This window comes from Rana temporaria, chromosome 7 (assembly GCF_905171775.1).
Source record: "Rana temporaria chromosome 7, aRanTem1.1, whole genome shotgun sequence".
In the NCBI taxonomy this organism is placed as follows: Eukaryota; Metazoa; Chordata; class Amphibia; order Anura; family Ranidae; genus Rana; species Rana temporaria.
In genome coordinates this window covers 167,009-185,559 of record NC_053495.1, presented here as the reverse complement: position 1 = coordinate 185,559, position 18,551 = coordinate 167,009, and the positions used below count along the sequence as shown (strand labels likewise).

The following is an 18,551-nucleotide window of genomic DNA, read 5'->3' as shown; positions in this document are numbered from 1 at the left end:
TATTTTATTTTTTTCGCCTCGGCACTTCAGTTGTTTCGGAACTACATTTCCCATGATGCTCCACTACAACTACAGCAGGGTGCCTGATGGGAAATGTAGTCCTAGAACATCCGGGGGGGCCGAGGTTCCCAATCACTGAGGGAGATGCTCAATGCAGATTTCATGTCTGAGGTTTACAAACACTTTACCTTGGGATTGACCTTTTGCATCCGCTTTATAGCAGAACTCAGACTGGGAGAGGAAGAAGCAGCATAAGGAACCAATCAGCTGTGTTGCAATGGAAGTGGCATGCTGATGGGAGGAGAGGGCAGAGTGGTGGAGAGATGTGCTCATCACTGCACTGCTTTTCCTTTTCACTGTCCAATCACAGGCTGGGGGAGGGACAAGACCCGTCACTGTTCCTGTACTGCAGCAGAAAAAAACTCTTCTGAACCCCGCCCACTAAAAATGTGGGAGGGGCCTAAAAACAAATTCAGGAATACTTTCTGGTTTGTAAAGGAATCTCCCCCCTCCCCCCACAGAGCGGAGAATAAGGAGCATCTTCCCCCACCAATGGGTGTCTATCCACCCCCCCCACCACCAATGGGTGTCTATCCATCCCCCCCACCAATGGGTGTCTATCCACCCCCCCCACCAATGGGTGTCTATCCACCCCCCCCAATGGGTGTCTATCCATCCCCCCCCACCAATGGGTGTCTATCCACCCCCCCCCACCAATGGGTGTCTATCCCCCCCCCACCAATGGGTGTCTATCCACCCCCCCCCCCACCAATGGGTGTCTATCCATCCCCCCCCACCAATGGGTGTCTATCCACCCCCCCCCCAATGGGTGTCTATCCATCCCCCCCCCCCCCAATGGGTGTCTATCTATCCCCCCCCACCAATGGGTGTCTATCCCCCCCCACCAATGGGTGTCTATCCATCCCCCCCCACCAATGGGTGTCTATCCACCCCCCCCCCAATGGGTGTCTATCCATCCCCCCCCCCAATGGGTGTCTATCTATCCCCCCCCACCAATGGGTGTCTATCCCCCCCCACCAATGGGTGTCTATCCACCCCCCCCCCACCAATGGGTGTCCATCCCCCCCCACCAATGGGTGTCTATCCATCCCCCCCCACCAATGGGTGTCTATCCATCCCCCCCCACCAATGGGTGTCTATCCATCCCCCCCCACCAATGGGTGTCTATCCACCCCCCCCCCAATGGGTGTCTATCCATCCCCCCCCACCAATGGGTGTCTATCCCCCCCCACCATCAATGGGTGTCTATCCATCCCCCCCCCACCAATGGGTGTCTATCCATCCCCCCCACCAATGGGTGTCTATCCATCCCCCCCCCACCAATGGGTGTCTATCCATCCCCCCCCCACCAATGGGTGTCTATCCACCCCCCCCACCAATGGGTGTCTATCCCCCCCCCACCAATGGGTGTCTATCCATCCCCCCCACCAATGGGTGTCTATCCATCCCCCCCCACCAATGGGTGTCTATCCATCCCCCCCCACCAATGGGTGTCTATCCATCCCCCCCCACCAATGGGTGTCTATCCACCCCCACCAATGGGTGTCTATCCATCCCCCCCCACCAATGGGTGTCTATCCATCCCCCCCCCCACCAATGGGTGTCTATCCACCCCCCCCCCCAATGGGTGTCTATCCATCCCCCCCCCCAATGGGTGTCTATCTATCCCCCCCCACCAATGGGTGTCTATCCACCCCCCCACCAATGGGTGTCTATCCATCCCCCCCCACCAATGGGTGTCTATCCATCCCCCCCCCACCAATGGGTGTCTATCTATCCCCCCCCACCAATGGGTGTCTATCCATCCCCCCCCACCAATGGGTGTCTATCCATCCCCCCCCCACCAATGGGTGTCTATCCATCCCCCCCCCACCAATGGGTGTCTATCCATCCCCCCCCCCACCAATGGGTGTCTATCCATCCCCCCCCCACCAATGGGTGTCTATCCATCCCCCCCCACCAATGGGTGTCTATCCATCCCCCCCCACCAATGGGTGTCTATCCATCCCCCCCCCCCACCAATGGGTGTCTATCCATCCCCCCCCCACCAATGGGTGTCTATCCATCCCCCCCCACACCAATGGGTGTCTATCCATCCCCCCCCACCAATGGGTGTCTATCCACCCCCCCCAATGGGTGTCTATCCATCCCCCCCAATGGGTGTCTATCCATCCCCCCCCACCAATGGGTGTCTATCCATCCCCCCCCACCAATGGGTGTCTATCCACCCCCCCCCCAATGGGTGTCTATCCATCCCCCCCACCAATGGGTGTCTATCCATCCCCCCCACCAATGGGTGTCTATCCCCCCCCACCACCAATGGGTGTCTATCCATCCCCCCCCCACCAATGGGTGTCTATCCATCCCCCCCCACCAATGGGTGTCTATCCATCCCCCCCCACCAATGGGTGTCTATCCATCCCCCCCCACCAATGGGTGTCTATCCATCCCCCCCCCACCAATGGGTGTCTATCCATCCCCCCCCCACCAATGGGTGTCTATCCATCCCCCCCCACCAATGGGTGTCTATCCATCCCCCCCCACCAATGGGTGTCTATCCATCCCCCCCCACCAATGGGTGTCTATCCACCCCCACCAATGGGTGTCTATCCATCCACCCCCACCAATGGGTGTCTATCCATCCCCCCCCACCAATGGGTGTCTATCCATCCCCCCCCCCCCAATGGGTGTCTATCCATCCCCCCCCCACCAATGGGTGTCTATCCATCCCCCCCCCCACCAATGGGTGTCTATCCATCCCCCCCCCACCAATGGGTGTCTATCCATCCCCCCCCACCAATGGGTGTCTATCCATCCCCCCCCACCAATGGGTGTCTATCCATCCCCCCCCCACCAATGGGTGTCTATCCATCCCCCCCCCACCAATGGGTGTCTATCCATCCCCCCCCCCCACCAATGGGTGTCTATCCATCCCCCCCCCCCACCAATGGGTGTATATCCACCCCCCCCCCCACCAATGGGTGTCTATCCATCCCCCCCCCCACCAATGGGTGTCTATCCATCCCCCCCCCACCAATGGGTGTCTATCCATCCCCCCCACCAATGGGTGTCTATCCATCCCCCCCCCACCAATGGGTGTCTATCCATCCCCCCCCCACCAATGGGTGTCTATCCATCCCCCCCCCACCAATGGGTGTCTATCCATCCCCCCCCACCAATGGGTGTCTATCCATCCCCCCCCCACCAATGGGTGTCTATCCATCCCCCCCCCCCACCAATGGGTGTCTATCCACCCCCCCCACCAATGGGTGTCTATCTATCCCCCCCCACCAATGGGTGTCTATCTATCCCCCCCCCACCAATGGGTGTCTATCCCCCCCCACCAATGGGTGTCTATCCATCCCCCCCCCACAATGGGTGTCTATCCATCCCCCCCCCCCCACCAATGGGTGTCTATCCATCCCCCCCCCAATGGGTGTCTATCCATCCCCCCCCACCAATGGGTGTCTATCCATCCCCCCCCCACCAATGGGTGTCTATCCACCCCCCCCCCCACCAATGGGTGTCTATCCACCCCCCCCCCCCACCAATGGGTGTCTATCCACCCCCCCCCCCCACCAATGGGTGTCTATCCATCCCCCCTCCCCACCAATGGGTGTCTATCCACCCCCCCCACCAATGGGTGTCTATCCCCCCCCCCACCAATGGGTGTCTATCCACCCCCCCCCCCACCAATGGGTGTCTATCCACCCCCCCCCCCCACCAATGGGTGTCTATCCATCCCCCCCCCCACCAATGGGTGTCTATCCATCCCCCCCCACCAATGGGTGTCTATCCACCCCCCCCCCCACCAATGGGTGTCTATCCATCCCCCCCCACCAATGGGTGTCTATCCATCCCCCCCACCAATGGGTGTCTATCCACCCCCCCCCCACCAATGGGTGTCTATCCACCCCCCCCACCAATGGGTGTCTATCCACCCCCCCCCCCCCCCACCAATGGGTGTCTATCCACCCCCCACCACCAATGGGTGTCTATCCACCCCCCCACCACCAATGGGTGTCTATCCATCCCCCCCCCCACCAATGGGTGTCTATCCATCCCCCCCCCCCACCAATGGGTGTCTATCCATCCCCCCCCACCAATGGGTGTCTATCCATCCCCCCCCACCAATGGGTGTCTATCCATCCCCCCCCACCAATGGGTGTCTATCCATCCCCCCCCCACCAATGGGTGTCTATCCACCCCCCCCACCAATGGGTGTCTATCTATCCCCCCCCACCAATGGGTGTCTATCCATCCCCCCCCACAATGGGTGTCTATCCACCCCCCCCCCACCAATGGGTGTCTATCCATCCCCCCCCCCACCAATGGGTGTATATCCACCCCCACCAATGGGTGTTTATCCACCCCCCCCACCAATGGGTGTCTATCCATCCCCCCCCCCACCAATGGGTGTCTATCCCCCCCCCCGTGTCTCAGATCCACAGACGCCGATCTCTGTTCCATCTGCAGGTCAGACCTCGGACACGGCAGCCGGCAGGTCGGTGCCACAAGCCTGGGATGTCCCGGTGAGCGTTCCACGGATGTTCCAGGATGGAGAGCTGAAGATGGTGATGCCTCTCACCTCCTCTGTGCAGGTAATGGGGGACCCCCCATTGGGTGACTCGGGAATACAGGGGAGCCCCCCCATTAGGTGATGCGGGAATACAGGGGGAGCCCCCATTGGGTGATGCGGGAATACAGGGGGACCCCCCATTGGGTGACGCGGGAATACAGGGGACCCCCCATTGGGTGACGCGGGAATACAGGGGGACCCCCCATTGGGTGACGCGGGAATACAGGGGGACCCCTCATTGGGTGACGCGGGAATACAGGGGACCCCCCATTGGGTGACGCGGGAATACAGGGGACCCCCCATTGGGTGACGCGGGAATACAGGGGGACCCCCCATTGGGTGACGCGGGAATACAGGGGGACCCCCCATTGGGTGACGCGGGAATACAGGGGGACCCCCATTGGGTGACGCGGGAATACAGGGGACCCCCCACTGGGTGACGCGGGAATACAGGGGACCCCCCATTGGGTGACGCGGGAATACAGGGGGACCCCCCATTGGGTGACGCGGGAATACAGGGGGACCCCCCATTGGGTGACGCGGGAATACAGGGGGACCCCCCCATTGGGTGACGCGGGAATGGAGGGAAACGATAAACCTTCTAGAAGATTCCGAGAATCTCCAACATCTCGTCTGTTTCTAGTAAAGTTATAATTTTTTTTGTGTTCTGAATTGATGGCAATAATCACATGATGTGCAGAGCCCCGCCCACCAAGTACTAATGTGCAGAGCCCCGCCCACCAAGTACTAATGTGCAGAGCCCCGCCCACCAAGTACTAATGTGCAGAGCCCCGCCCACCAAGTACTAATGTGCAGAGCCCCGCCCACCAAGTACTAATGTGCAGAGCCCCGCCCACCAAGTACTAATGTGCAGAGCCCCGCCCACCAAGTACTAATGTGCAGAGCCCCGCCCACCAAGTACTAATGTGCAGAGCCCCGCCCACCAAGTACTAATGTGCAGAGCCCCGCCCACCAAGTACTAATGTGCAGAGCCCCGCCCACCAAGTACTAATGTGCAGAGCCCCGCCCACCAAGTACTAATGTGCAGAGCCCCGCCCACCAAGTACTAATGTGCAGAGCCCCGCCCACCAAGTACTAATGTGCAGAGCCCCGCCCACCAAGTACTAATGTGCAGAGCCCCGCCCACCAAGTACTAATGTGCAGAGCCCCGCCCACCAAGTACTAATGTGCAGAGCCCCGCCCACCAAGTACTAATGTGCAGAGCCCCGCCCACCAAGTACTGATGTGCAGAGCCCCGCCCACCAAGTACTAATGGTGTGCAGAGCCCCGCCCACCAAGTACTAATGGTGTGCAGAGCCCCGCCCACCAAGTACTAATGGTGTGCAGAGCCCCGCCCACCAAGTACTAATGTGCAGAGCCCCGCCCACCAAGTACTAATGTGCAGAGCCCCGCCCACCAAGTACTAATGTGCAGAGCCCCGCCCACCAAGTACTGATGTGCAGAGCCCCGCCCACCAAGTACTAATGATGTGCAGAGCCCCGCCCACCAAGTACTAATGGTGTGCAGAGCCCCGCCCACCAAGTACTAATGGTGTGCAGAGCCCCGCCCACCAAGTACTAATGTGCAGAGCCCCGCCCACCAAGTACTAATGTGCAGAGCCCCGCCCACCAAGTACTAATGTGCAGAGCCCCGCCCACCAAGTACTAATGTGCAGAGCCCCGCCCACCAAGTACTAATGTGCAGAGCCCCGCCCACCAAGTACTAATGTGCAGAGCCCCGCCCACCAAGTACTAATGTGCAGAGCCCCGCCCACCAAGTACTAATGTGCAGAGCCCCGCCCACCAAGTACTGATGTGCAGAGCCCCGCCCACCAAGTACTGATGTGCAGAGCCCCGCCCACCAAGTACTGATGTGCAGAGCCCCGCCCACCAAGTACTAATGATGTGCAGAGCCCCGCCCACCAAGTACTAATGGTGTGCAGAGCCCCGCCCACCATGTACTAATGTGCAGAGCCCCGCCCACCATGTACTACGCATCTAGTGATTGGTGAAAGGGAGAACATGCTTTCTATGAATATTTCTTTTTCTCAGGCGTGTTCCACGTGTAACGGACTCGGGAGGAAGATGTGTCTGAAGTGCCACGGGACCGGGAGAGTGAGTCCCCCCCCCAACCCCCCCTTCAGTCTTATACCCCCCCCATTCCTAATCCCCCCCACCCCCCCCATTCCTAATACCCCCCCCAGCAATCAGTCTTATACCCCCTCCCCCATTCCTAATCCCCCCCACCCCCCCCATTCCTAATACCCCCCCAGCAATCAGTCTTATACCCCCTCCCCCATTCCTAATCCCCCCCCTTCAGTCTTGTATCTCCTCCCCCCCCTCTTCAGTCTTGTATCTCCCCCCCCCTTCAGTCTTGTATCTCCTCCCCCCCCCTCTTCAGTCTTGTATCTCCCCCCCCCTTCAGTCTTGTATCTCCTCCCCCCCTCTTCAGTCTTGTATCTCCCCCCATTCCTAACCCCCCCCCCCCCCAGCAATCAGTCTTATACCCCCTCCCCCATTCCTAATCCCCCCCCCCTTCAGTCTTGTATCTCCCCCCTTCAGTCTTGTATCTCCCCCCCTTCAGTCTTGTATCTCCCCCCCCCTTCAGTCTTGTATCCCCCCCCCCTTCAGTCTTGTATCTCCCCCCCCCCCCTTCAGTCTTGTATCTCCTCTCCCCCCTTCAGTCTTGTATCTCCTCCCCCTTCAGTCTTGTATCTCCCCCCCTTCAGTCTTGTATCTCTCCCCCCCCCTTCAGTCTTGTATCTCTCCCCCCCCTTCAGTCTTGTATCTCCTCCCCCCCCTTCAGTCTTGTATCTCTCCCCCCCCTTCAGTCTTGTATCTCTCCCCCCCCTTCAGTCTTGTATCTCCTCCCCCCCCTTCAGTCTTGTATCTCCTCCCCCCCCTTCAGTCTTGTATCTCCTCCCCCCCCTTCAGTCTTGTATCTCCTCCCCCCCCTTCAGTCTTGTATCTCCCCCCCCCCCTTCAGTCTTGTATCTCCTCCCCCCCCTTCAGTCTTGTATCTCCTCCCCCCCCTTCAGTCTTGTATCTCCTCCCCCCCCTTCAGTCTTGTATCTCCCCCCCCCCCTTCAGTCTTGTATCTCCTCCCCCCCCTTCAGTCTTGTATCTCCTCCCCCCCTTCAGTCTTGTATCCCCCCCCCCTTCAGTCTTGTATCTCCTCTCCCCCCCTTCAGTCTTGTATCTCCTCTCCCCCCTTCAGTCTTGTATCTCCTCTCCCCCCTTCAGTCTTGTATCTCCCCCCCCCCTTCAGTCTTGTATCTCCCCCCCCTTCAGTCTTGTATCTCCCCCCCCCTTCAGTCTTGTATCTCCCCCCCCCCTTCAGTCTTGTATCTCCCCCCCCTTCAGTCTTGTATCTCCCCCCCCCTTCAGTCTTGTATCTCCCCCCCCCTTCAGTCTTGTATCTCCCCCCCCTTCAGTCTTGTATCTCCCCCCCCTTCAGTCTTGTACCCCCCCCCCTTCAGTCTTGTATCTCCTCTCCCCCCCTTCAGTCTTGTATCTCCCCCCCCCCCTTCAGTCTCCTCCCCCTTCAGTCTTGTATCTCCCCCCCTTCAGTCTTGTATCTCCTCTCCCCCTTCAGTCTTGTATCTCCCCCCCCCCTTCAGTCTTGTATCTCCCCCCCACTTCAGTCTTGTATCTCCCCCCCCCCTTCAGTCTTGTCCCCCCCCCCCCCTTCAGTCTTGTATCTCCCCCCCCCTTCAGTCTTGTATCTCCCCCCCCCTTCAGTCTTGTATCTTCCCCCCCCCTTCAGTCTTGTATCTCCCCCCCCTTCAGTCTTGTATCTCCCCCCCCCTTCAGTCTTGTATCTCCCCCCCCTTCAGTCTTGTATCCCCCCCCCTTCAGTCTTGTATCCCCCCCCCCTTCAGTCTTGTATCTTCCCCCCCCTTCAGTCTTGTATCCCCCCCCCCCTTCAGTCTTGTATCTCCCCCCCCCCTTCAGTCTTGTATCTCCTCTCCCCCCTTCAGTCTTGTATCTCCTCTCCCCCCCTTCAGTCTTGTATCTCCCCCCCCCCTTCAGTCTTGTATCTCCCCCCCTTCAGTCTTGTATCTCCCCCCCTTCAGTCTTGTATCTCCCCCCCCCCTTCAGTCTTGTATCTCCCCCCCCCTTCAGTCTTGTATCCCCCCCCCCTTCAGTCTTGTATCTCCCCCCCCCTTCAGTCTTGTATCTCCCCCCCTTCAGTCTTGTATCTCCCCCCCCTTCAGTCTTGTATCTCCCCCCCCCTTCAGTCTTGTATCTCCCCCCCCCTTCAGTCTTGTATCTCCCCCCCCCTTCAGTCTTGTATCTCCCCCCCTTCAGTCTTGTATCTCCCCCCCCCTTCAGTCTTGTATCCCCCCCCCCTTCAGTCTTGTATCTCCCCCCCCCTTCAGTCTTGTATCTCCCCCCCCTTCAGTCTTGTATCTCCCCCCCCCTTCAGTCTTGTATCTCCCCCCCCCCTTCAGTCTTGTATCCCCCCCCCTTCAGTCTTGTATCTCCTCTCCCCCCCTTCAGTCTTGTATCTTCCCCCCCCTTCAGTCTTGTATCTTCCCCCCCCTTCAGTCTTGTATCTCCCCCCCCCCTTCAGTCTTGTATCTCCCCCCCCTTCAGTCTCCTCCCCCTTCAGTCTTGTATCTCCCCCCCCCTTCAGTCTTGTATCTTCCCCCCCCTTCAGTCTTGTATCTCCCCCCCCCTTCAGTCTTGTATCTCCCCCCCCTTCAGTCTCCTCCCCCTTCAGTCTTGTATCTCCTCTCCCCCTTCAGTCTTGTATCTCCCCCCCCTTCAGTCTTGTATCCCCCCCCCTTCAGTCTTGTATCTCCTCCCCCCCCCCTTCAGTCTTGTATCTCCCCCCCTTCAGTCTTGTATCTCTCCCCCCCCTTCAGTCTTGTATCTCCCCCCCCCTTCAGTCTTGTATCTCCCCCCCCCCTTCAGTCTTGTATCTCCCCCCCTTCAGTCTTGTATCTCCCCCCCTTCAGTCTTGTATCTCCCCCCCTTCAGTCTTGTATCTCCCCCCCTTCAGTCTTGTATCTCCCCCCCCCTTCAGTCTTGTATCTCTCCCCCCCCTTCAGTCTTGTATCTGCCCCCCCCTTCAGTCTTGTATCTCCCCCCCTTCAGTCTTGTATCTCCCCCCCCTTCAGTCTTGTATCTCCCCCCCCCTTCAGTCTTGTATCTCCCCCCCCTTCAGTCTTGTATCTCCCCCCCCTTCAGTCTTGTATCTCCCCCCCCTTCAGTCTTGTATCCCCCCCCCCCTTCAGTCTTGTATCTCCTCTCCCCCCCTTCAGTCTTGTATCTCCCCCCCCCTTCAGTCTTGTATCTTCCCCCCCCTTCAGTCTTGTATCTCCCCCCCCCCCTTCAGTCTTGTATCTCCCCCCCTTCAGTCTCCTCCCCCTTCAGTCTTGTATCTCCTCTCCCCCTTCAGTCTTGTATCTCCCCCCCCCCCTTCAGTCTTGTATCTCCTCCCCCTTCAGTCTTGTATCTCTCCCCCCCTTCAGTCTTGTATCTCCTCTCCCCCTTCAGTCTTGTATCTCCCCCCCCCCCCTTCAGTCTTGTATCTCCCCCCCCTTCAGTCTTGTATCTCTCCCCCCCCTTCAGTCTTGTATCTCCCCCCCCCCCTTCAGTCTTGTATCTCCCCCCCTTCAGTCTTGTATCTCTCCCCCCCCTTCAGTCTTGTATCTCCCCCCCCCCCTTCAGTCTTGTATCTCCTCCCCCTTCAGTCTTGTATCTTCCCCCCCCCTTCAGTCTTGTATCTCCCCCCCCCCCTTCAGTCTTGTATCTCCCCCCCCCCCTTCAGTCTTGTATCTCCCCCCCCCCTTCAGTCTTGTATCTCCCCCCCCCCTTCAGTCTTGTATCTCCCCCCCCCCCTTCAGTCTTGTATCTCCTCCCCCTTCAGTCTTGTATCTCCTCTCCCCCTTCAGTCTTGTATCCCCCCCCCCCCTTCAGTCTTGTATCTCCTCCCCCTTCAGTCTTGTATCTCCTCCCCCTTCAGTCTTGTATCTCCCCCCCCCTTCAGTCTTGTATCTCCTCTCCCCCCCTTCAGTCTTGTATCTTCCCCCCCCTTCAGTCTTGTATCTCCCCCCCCTTCAGTCTTGTATCTCCTCTCCCCCCCTTCAGTCTTGTATCTCCCCCCCCCCCCTTCAGTCTTGTATCTCCCCCCCTTCAGTCTTGTATCTCCCCCCCTTCAGTCTTGTATCTCCCCCCCCTTCAGTCCTGTATCTCCCCCCCCCTTCAGTCTTGTATCTCCCCCCCTTCAGTCTTGTATCTCTCCTCCCCCTTCAGTCTTGTATCTCCTCTCCCCCTTCAGTCTTGTATCCCCCCCCCCTTCAGTCTTGTATCTCCTCCCCCTTCAGTCTTGTATCTCCTCTCCCCCCCTTCAGTCTTGTATCTTCCCCCCCCCTTCAGTCTTGTATCTCCTCTCCCCCTTCAGTCTTGTATCTCCTCTCCCCCTTCAGTCTTGTATCTCCCCCCCCCTTCAGTCTTGTATCTCCTCTCCCCCCCTTCAGTCTTGTATCTTCCCCCCCCCTTCAGTCTTGTATCTCCCCCCCCTTCAGTCTTGTATCTCCCCCCCCCTTCAGTCTTGTATCTCCTCTCCCCCCCTTCAGTCTTGTATCTCCCCCCCTTCAGTCTTGTATCCCCCCCCCCCTTCAGTCTTGTATCTCCCCCCCCCCCCCTTCAGTCTTGTATCCCCCCCCCTTCAGTCTTGTATCTCCTCTCCCCCTTCAGTCTTGTATCCCCCCCCCCCTTCAGTCTTGTATCTCCTCTCCCCCCCTTCAGTCTTGTATCTTCCCCCCCCTTCAGTCTTGTATCTCCCCCCCCTTCAGTCTTGTATCTCTCCTCCCCCTTCAGTCTTGTATCTCCCCCCCCTTCAGTCTTGTATCTCCCCCCCCCTTCAGTCTTGTATCTCCTCTCCCCCCCTTCAGTCTTGTATCTGCCCCCCCCCCCTTCAGTCTTGTATCTCCCCCCCCCCCCTTCAGTCTTGTATCTCCCCCCCCCCCCTTCAGTCTTGTATAATGATGATTATTTCTTTCCTTTATTCTGCCCCCCCCCTGCAGGCGCAGTGCATGTGGTGCAATGGGAGGGGGCGCCGCATGCAGATGGAGGTGTGTCAGCATTGCTATGGGAACGGCACAGAAAGGTGCTCCAGGAAATGAGCTAAGTATCATTATTGGGGAGTCTCACTTCTACTGCTGCACCACATCCTTCATTGTTTTCAGAAAGCGGAAGGAGTGAGACTCCCTTGTATCTATTTAAATATGTCCAATGCATCGCAGTCAGTGGGGGAGGGGGGGTTGGCTGTTTTTGGTGATTTTGGTGTGACGGCTCCTGAGGGTTCCGGTTTTCTCTCATCTCCCCGGAACCCTCCCCACCCTCCGAGTAGATTTCTCATTGGTGGACTTTGTATCCCCCTCCCCCCACAGCTGCCGAATGTGCCAGAACTCCAACCAGCAGTGTGACGGCTGCTCCGGAAAGGGGCGGGTCCTGACCTACATGCTCCTCACAGTCACATGGTACGTAAGTGTTTCCTCGGGGGCGGGGACTGATCTGCTACAATGTCAGTATATTATTGGCACATCACTTTCATTGATTCCTATAATATGTGTGATTGTGGGGGGGGGAGGGGTATAATATATATAATGTAGTGCACCCCCCTAAGAGGCCACAGGTAACATGGGACCCGCCCTGCACAGCCAGGCACACGGAGTCCGAGAACAGCCCGGCACGTTGTGGTTTATTGGGGATTTGGGTGGGAGCCCCCTTCAGAAAATTCTCCCTCTCTCGGGACCCCGGGCCCCTTGGTTGTGTAGCAAAGTTTAGTGTCCAGCTTACATTCCTCCTGTGGCTTCTGATCCCAGCACCCCCTCTTCAGGCCCTGCCAGCCCACCTGGCTGCAGTCCTCCTGGCTCCTCCTCCCAGACTGACACCCGGCTGACTTCTCAGGAGACCTCCCGGACCTGCTCCCATGTCTCCAGAAAGGATTTCCTCTGTGTTGTAGAGGGTCCCTCTAGCGCCCAAGATCCCCCTCCAGACTAGGGGGCACACTCGAGGGCCACCAACTGCCTCCTCGGCACTCCATCTTCCACCCAACTGCCCCTGCTGTCATGACTCCTCGTCCCTATTTATAAAGAGGCCTGTCCCCTGCCAGACCATTGGCTGGGGCCCTCATAAATACTCCAGCTCCTCCTAGCTTCCACCCACTACATCTGGAAGCTTCTCCAAGGTTCCAGAAGGCAGGGGGAGGCACCAGAAAAGCTGCTCAGCCCTGACCCAGACTCAACCCAGGCCAAATCTTCCTACACTACAACTATCTACATCGAGCACACTAGAGGGTGCTACACTCACCCCCCTAAAACAGCAGCCTGTCCCTACTCACAAATCACATTAATACAACCATTAGCTGTAGCACCCTCTAGTGGGCTAGGAAAATATTTTTTGGAAAGGTAAATTGATGTGGATTGGCTGGTAGCCAAGCCTGGGTGTGTTTTTTGATCTGGGCTGGGAGCGGCTCGGAGTAATGCTGGGTGACTCGCAGGTGGCAGCACTAGGACCTCATACTTCTTTCTAGAATATTCCAGTGTTTTCTAGAAAGGGAAGGTGAGGCCACCTTGGTGTTGTAAGGAGCCCTGACCAATCCCCAGCTTGGATTGGCAGGGGGCAGTCCAGCCCAGCTGGGGAGGGAGTTGACCAGGTGGAAGATTAGAGATGGAATGCTAGGCTGACGGGGCTTATAGAGGAAGCTCCCCAGTCTGGGGGGTAGTGACTTTGGGCCTGGGCTTGGGTGCGGATGGGGCCCTCCAAGGAAGCGTGGAGGTGTCCTGGACAGGAGGGGCAAGAGAGTACAGCGGGAGAACACTGCTGGGCAAGACTCCAGGAGTTCTACAGAGCCGCAGCCAAGATGGCCGGTGAGTGACAGTCAGGAGGACTGAGATGGGTGCAGAGCCAGTCTGGAGGAGGATGGTGGCATGGGCAGTGAAGGGAGGCAGCTGCAGCCAGGGGGGTGACAGGGCCTGAAGAGGTGGTACTGAGAGCACTATTTGCTACACCATAGGCGCCTGGGGTCCCTGCCTGTAAAGGGCATTTGCTTTGGGCCTGGCTGAGCCAATGTCATGCATACAGTGCTAGTCCAGAGAAGGAAGGGGAGGAAGTGATGTGCAGGAGGAGTGATACTCTGCAAGGAAGTGATGTGCAGGAGGAGTGAGGAGTGATACTCTGCAAGGAAGTGATGTGCGTGAGGAGTGATACTCTGCAAGGAAGTGATGTGCAGGAGGAGTGAGGAGTGATACTCTGCAAGGAAGTGATGTGCAGGAGGAGTGATACTCTGCAAGGAAGTGATGTGCAGGAGGAGTGAGGAGTGATACTCTGCAAGGAAGTGATGTGCAGGAGGAGTGAGGAGTGATACTCTGCAAGGAAGTGATGTGCAGGAGGAGTGATACTCTGCAAGGAAGTGATGTGCAGGAGGAGTGAGGAGTGATACTCTGCAAGGAAGTGATGTGCAGGAGGAGTGAGGAGTGATACTCTGCAAGGAAGTGATGTGCAGGAGTAGTGAGGAGTGATACTCTGCAAGGAAGTGATGTGCAGGAGGAGTGAGGAGTGATACTCTGCAAGGAAGTGATGTGCAGGAGGAGTGAGGAGTGATACTCTGCAAGGAAGTGATGTGCAGGAGGAGTGAGGGGCGGGATGAGGGGCGGACTACAATACCCAGAAGCTCCTCCTTGGTTCCGGTCCCTGCCTCTATAAAGTGTACAGAATATTTTTCTGTCTCTGGTGGGCGGAGCCTTTAGGGGCCCCTTTCAGACGGACGGCAGTTTTGTACATTTTCAGTGAAATTCCAGGCGCTGCGATTGGCTGCATTTGTACATTGCGGTTACGTGCGGCCGCGTTTAGCTGCGGTAGTCATTTCCATAGCAACCCTTTTTATTTTTTTGGATTATGTGCTTCCTGTTCTTTGACACAAGACTGCGACTTCCTGCAGATGGCTGCGCCGAATCGCACCTGGACGCCGCTGAATCGCACCTGGACGCCGCTGAATCGCACCTGGACGCCGCTGAATCGCACCTGGACGCCGCTGAATCGCACCTGGACGCCGCTGAATCGCACCTGGGCGCCGCTGAATCGCACCTGGACGCCGCCGAATCGCACCTGGACGCCGCCGAATCGCACCTGGACGCCGCCGAATCGCACCTGGACGCCGCCGAATCGCACCTGGACGCCGCCGAATCGCACCTGGACGCCGCCGAATCGCACCTGGGCGCCGCCGAATCGCACCTGGACGCAGTCAATTCTATTTTTTTCTATCCGCACCAAACCGCGTGCAACGAAATCGCAGCTAAACGTTGTGTGTGAAAGGGGCCTCTATCTGGGACAGGTCCGGGCGTCGGTCCGGTCCATGACACGGCTGCCCCTCTGGGGGTCTCTTTGGATGCCATCAGTTCCTCTGCCGGTGACGGAGGGGCTCCTGGTGGGATGTCCGGCTTTCACAACCACCCCCCCGTCTCTGTAGAGGTCCCCCCCCCCCCCAGCCGCCATTCCCGTAGAATGTCCGGGAACCGGGTCACAATGCCGTCCCTGCGAGGGTCCCACACCGGGTCATCCTCCCATCCCCCGAGTCCTCAATGATGGTCCGGACCCCATTCCAGAGCCGTTCTTCACCTCCCGCTGGAACCCGGAAAATTCTCCCGGCTTTGGGTGACCTCACTGGGGGAGGGAAACTGAGAAAATGACTCCTCCTCCTTCTACAAAGTTATAATGTACAGTCTGATCACTGGGGGAGGGGAGGAAATGCTTAATCCTGCCTGCAGCAGACTGATGACATCATCTCAGCTGTGATTGGTTGGGACAGGTTCTCTCTCTTCTCATGAGATCCGGTTCCTGCGCTGTGATTGGTTGGGACAGGTTCTCTTCTCATGAGATCCGGTTCCTGTGCTGTGATTGGTTGGGACAGGTTCTCTTCTCATGAGATCCGGTTCCTGCGCTGTGATTGGTTGGGACAGGTTCTCTCTCTTCTCATGAGATCCGGTTCCTGCGCTGTGATTGGTTGGGACAGGTTCTCTTTCTTCTCATGAGATCCGGTTCCTGCGCTGTGATTGGTTGGGACAGGTTCTCTCTCTTCTCATGAGATCTGGTTCCTGTGCTGTGATTGGTTGGGACAGCTCTCTTCTCATGAGATCCGGTTCCTGCGCTGTGATTGGTTGGGACAGGTTCTCTTCTCATGAGATCCGGTTCCTGCGCTGTGATTGGTTGGGACAGGTTCTCTTCTCATGAGATCCGGTTCCTGCGCTGTGATTGGTTGGGACAGCTCTCTTCTCATGAGATCCGGTTCCTGCGCTGTGATTGGTTGGGACAGGTTCTCTTCTCATGAGATCCGGTTCCTGCGCTGTGATTGGTTGGGACAGGTTCTCTTCTCATGGGATCCGGTTCCTGCGCTGTGATTGGTTGGGACAGGTTCTCTTCTCATGGGATCCGGTTCCTGCGCTGTGATTGGTTGGGACAGGTTCTCTTCTCATGGGATCCGGTTCCTGCGCTGTGATTGGTTGGGACAGGTTCTCTCTCTTCTCATGAGATCCGGTTCCTGCGCTGTGATTGGTTGGGACAGGTTCTCTTCTCATGGGATCCGGTTCCTGCGCTGTGATTGGTTGGGACAGGTTCTCTTCTCATGAGATCCGGTTCCTGCGCTGTGATTGGTTGGGACAGGTTCTCTTCTCATGAGATCCGGTTCCTGCGCTGTGATTGGTTGGGACAGGTTCTCTTCTCATGGGATCCGGTTCCTGCGCTGTGATTGGTTGGGACAGGTTCTCTTCTCATGGGATCCGGTTCCTGCGCTGTGATTGGTTGGGACAGGTTCTCTTCTCATGAGATCCGGTTCCTGCGCTGTGATTGATTGGGACAGGTTCTCTTCTCATGAGATCCGGTTCCTGCGCTGTGATTGGTTGGGACAGGTTCTCTTCTCATGAGATCCGGTTCTTGCGCTGTGATTGGTTGGGACAGGTTCTCTCTCTTCTCATGAGATCCGGTTCATGCGCTGTGATTGGTTGGGACAGGTTCTCTCTCTTCTCATGAGATCCGGTTCCTGCGCTGTGATTGGTTGGGACAGGTTCTCTTCTCATGAGATCCGGTTCCTGCGCTGTGATTGATTGGGACAGGTTCTCTCTTCTCATGGGATCCGGTTCCTGCGCTGTGATTGGTTGGGACAGGTTCTCTTCTCATGAGATCCGGTTCCTGCGCTGTGATTGGTTGGGACAGGTTCTCTTCTCATGGGATCCGGTTCCTGCGCTGTGATTGGTTGGGACAGGTTCTCTTCTCATGAGATCCGGTTCCTGCGCTGTGATTGGTTGGGACAGGTTCTCTTCTCATGAGATCCGGTTCCTGCGCTGTGATTGGTTGGGACAGGTTCTCTCTCTTCTCATGAGATCCGGTTCCTGCGCTGTGATTGGTTGGGACAGGTTCTCTTCTCATGAGATCCGGTTCCTGTGCTGTGATTGGTTGGGACAGGTTCTCTTCTCATGGGATCCGGTTCCTGTGCTGTGATTGGTTGGGACAGGTTCTCTTCTCATGGGATCCGGTTCCTGCGCTGTGATTGGTTGGGACAGGTTCTCTTCTCATGAGATCCGGTTCCTGCGCTGTGATTGGTTGGGACAGGTTCTCTTCTCATGAGATCCGGTTCCTGCGCTGTGATTGGTTGGGACAGGTTCTCTTCTCATGAGATCCGGTTCCTGTGCTGTGATTGGTTGGGACAGGTTCTCTTCTCATGGGATCCGGTTCCTGCGCTGTGATTGGTTGGGACAGGTTCTCTTCTCATGAGATCCGGTTCCTGCGCTGTGATTGGTTGGGACAGGTTCTCTCTCTTCTCATGAGATCCGGTTCCTGTGCTGTGATTGGTTGGGACAGGTTCTCTCTCTTCTCATGGGATCCGGTTCCTGTGCTGTGATTGGTTGGGACAGGTTCTCTTCTCATGAGATCCGGTTCCTGCGCTGTGATTGGTTGGGACAGGTTCTCTTCTCATGAGATCCGGTTCCTGCGCTGTGATTGGTTGGGACAGCTCTCTTCTCATGAGATCCGGTTCCTGCGCTGTGATTGGTTGGGACAGATTCTCTTCTCATGAGATCCGGTTCCTGCGCTGTGATTGGTTGGGACAGGTTCTCTTCTCATGAGATCCGGTTCCTGCGCTGTGATTGGTTGGGACAGGTTCTCTCTCTTCTCATGAGATCCGGTTCCTGCGCTGTGATTGGTTGGGACAGGTTCTCTTCTCATGAGATCCGGTTCCTGCGCTGTGATTGGTTGGGACAGGTTCTCTCTCTTCTCATGAGATCCGGTTCCTGTGCTGTGATTGGTTGGGACAGGTTCTCTCTCTTCTCATGAGATCCGGTTCCTGCGCTGTGATTGGTTGGGACAGGTTCTCTTCTCATGAGATCCGGTTCCTGCGCTGTGATTGGTTGGGACAGGTTCTCTTCTCATGGGATCCGGTTCCTGCGCTGTGATTGGTTGGGACAGGTTCTCTCTCTTCTCATGAGATCCGGTTCCTGCGCTGTGATTGGTTGGGACAGGTTCTCTTTCTTCTCATGAGATCCGGTTCCTGCGCTGTGATTGGTTGGGACAGGTTCTCTTCTCATGGGATCCAGTTCCTGCGCTGTGATTGGTTGGGACAGGTTCTCTTCTCATGGGATCCGGTTCCTGCGCTGTGATTGGTTGGGACAGGTTCTCTTCTCATGAGATCCGGTTCCTGCGCTGTGATTGGTTGGGACAGGTTCTCTCTCTTCTCATGAGATCCGGTTCCTGCGCTGTGATTGGTTGGGACAGGTTCTCTCTCTTCTCATGAGATCCGGTTCCTGCGCTGTGATTGGTTGGGACAGGTTCTCTCTCTTCTCATGGGATCCGGTTCCTGCGCTGTGATTGGTTGGGACAGGTTCTCTCTCTTCTCATGAGATCCGGTTCCTGCGCTGTGATTGGTTGGGACAGGTTCTCTCTCTTCTCAT

The 18,551-nt window shown here is 57.3% G+C and overlaps 1 protein-coding gene across 1 annotated transcript in view; it reads left to right on the top strand.

Annotated features, from left to right (window-relative positions):
• LOC120945561 (protein SSUH2 homolog) overlaps positions 1 to 18,551 on the top strand; it is a 38,203-nt gene that overhangs the window by 7,629 nt on the left and 12,023 nt on the right. Inside the window, exons 2-5 of the mRNA XM_040359818.1 lie at positions 4,498 to 4,622; positions 6,652 to 6,714; positions 11,637 to 11,719; positions 12,003 to 12,092. Of these exons, the coding sequence (XP_040215752.1) occupies positions 4,498 to 4,622; positions 6,652 to 6,714; positions 11,637 to 11,719; positions 12,003 to 12,092 (361 nt within the window). The remainder of the gene's footprint in view (positions 1 to 4,497; positions 4,623 to 6,651; positions 6,715 to 11,636; positions 11,720 to 12,002; positions 12,093 to 18,551) is intronic.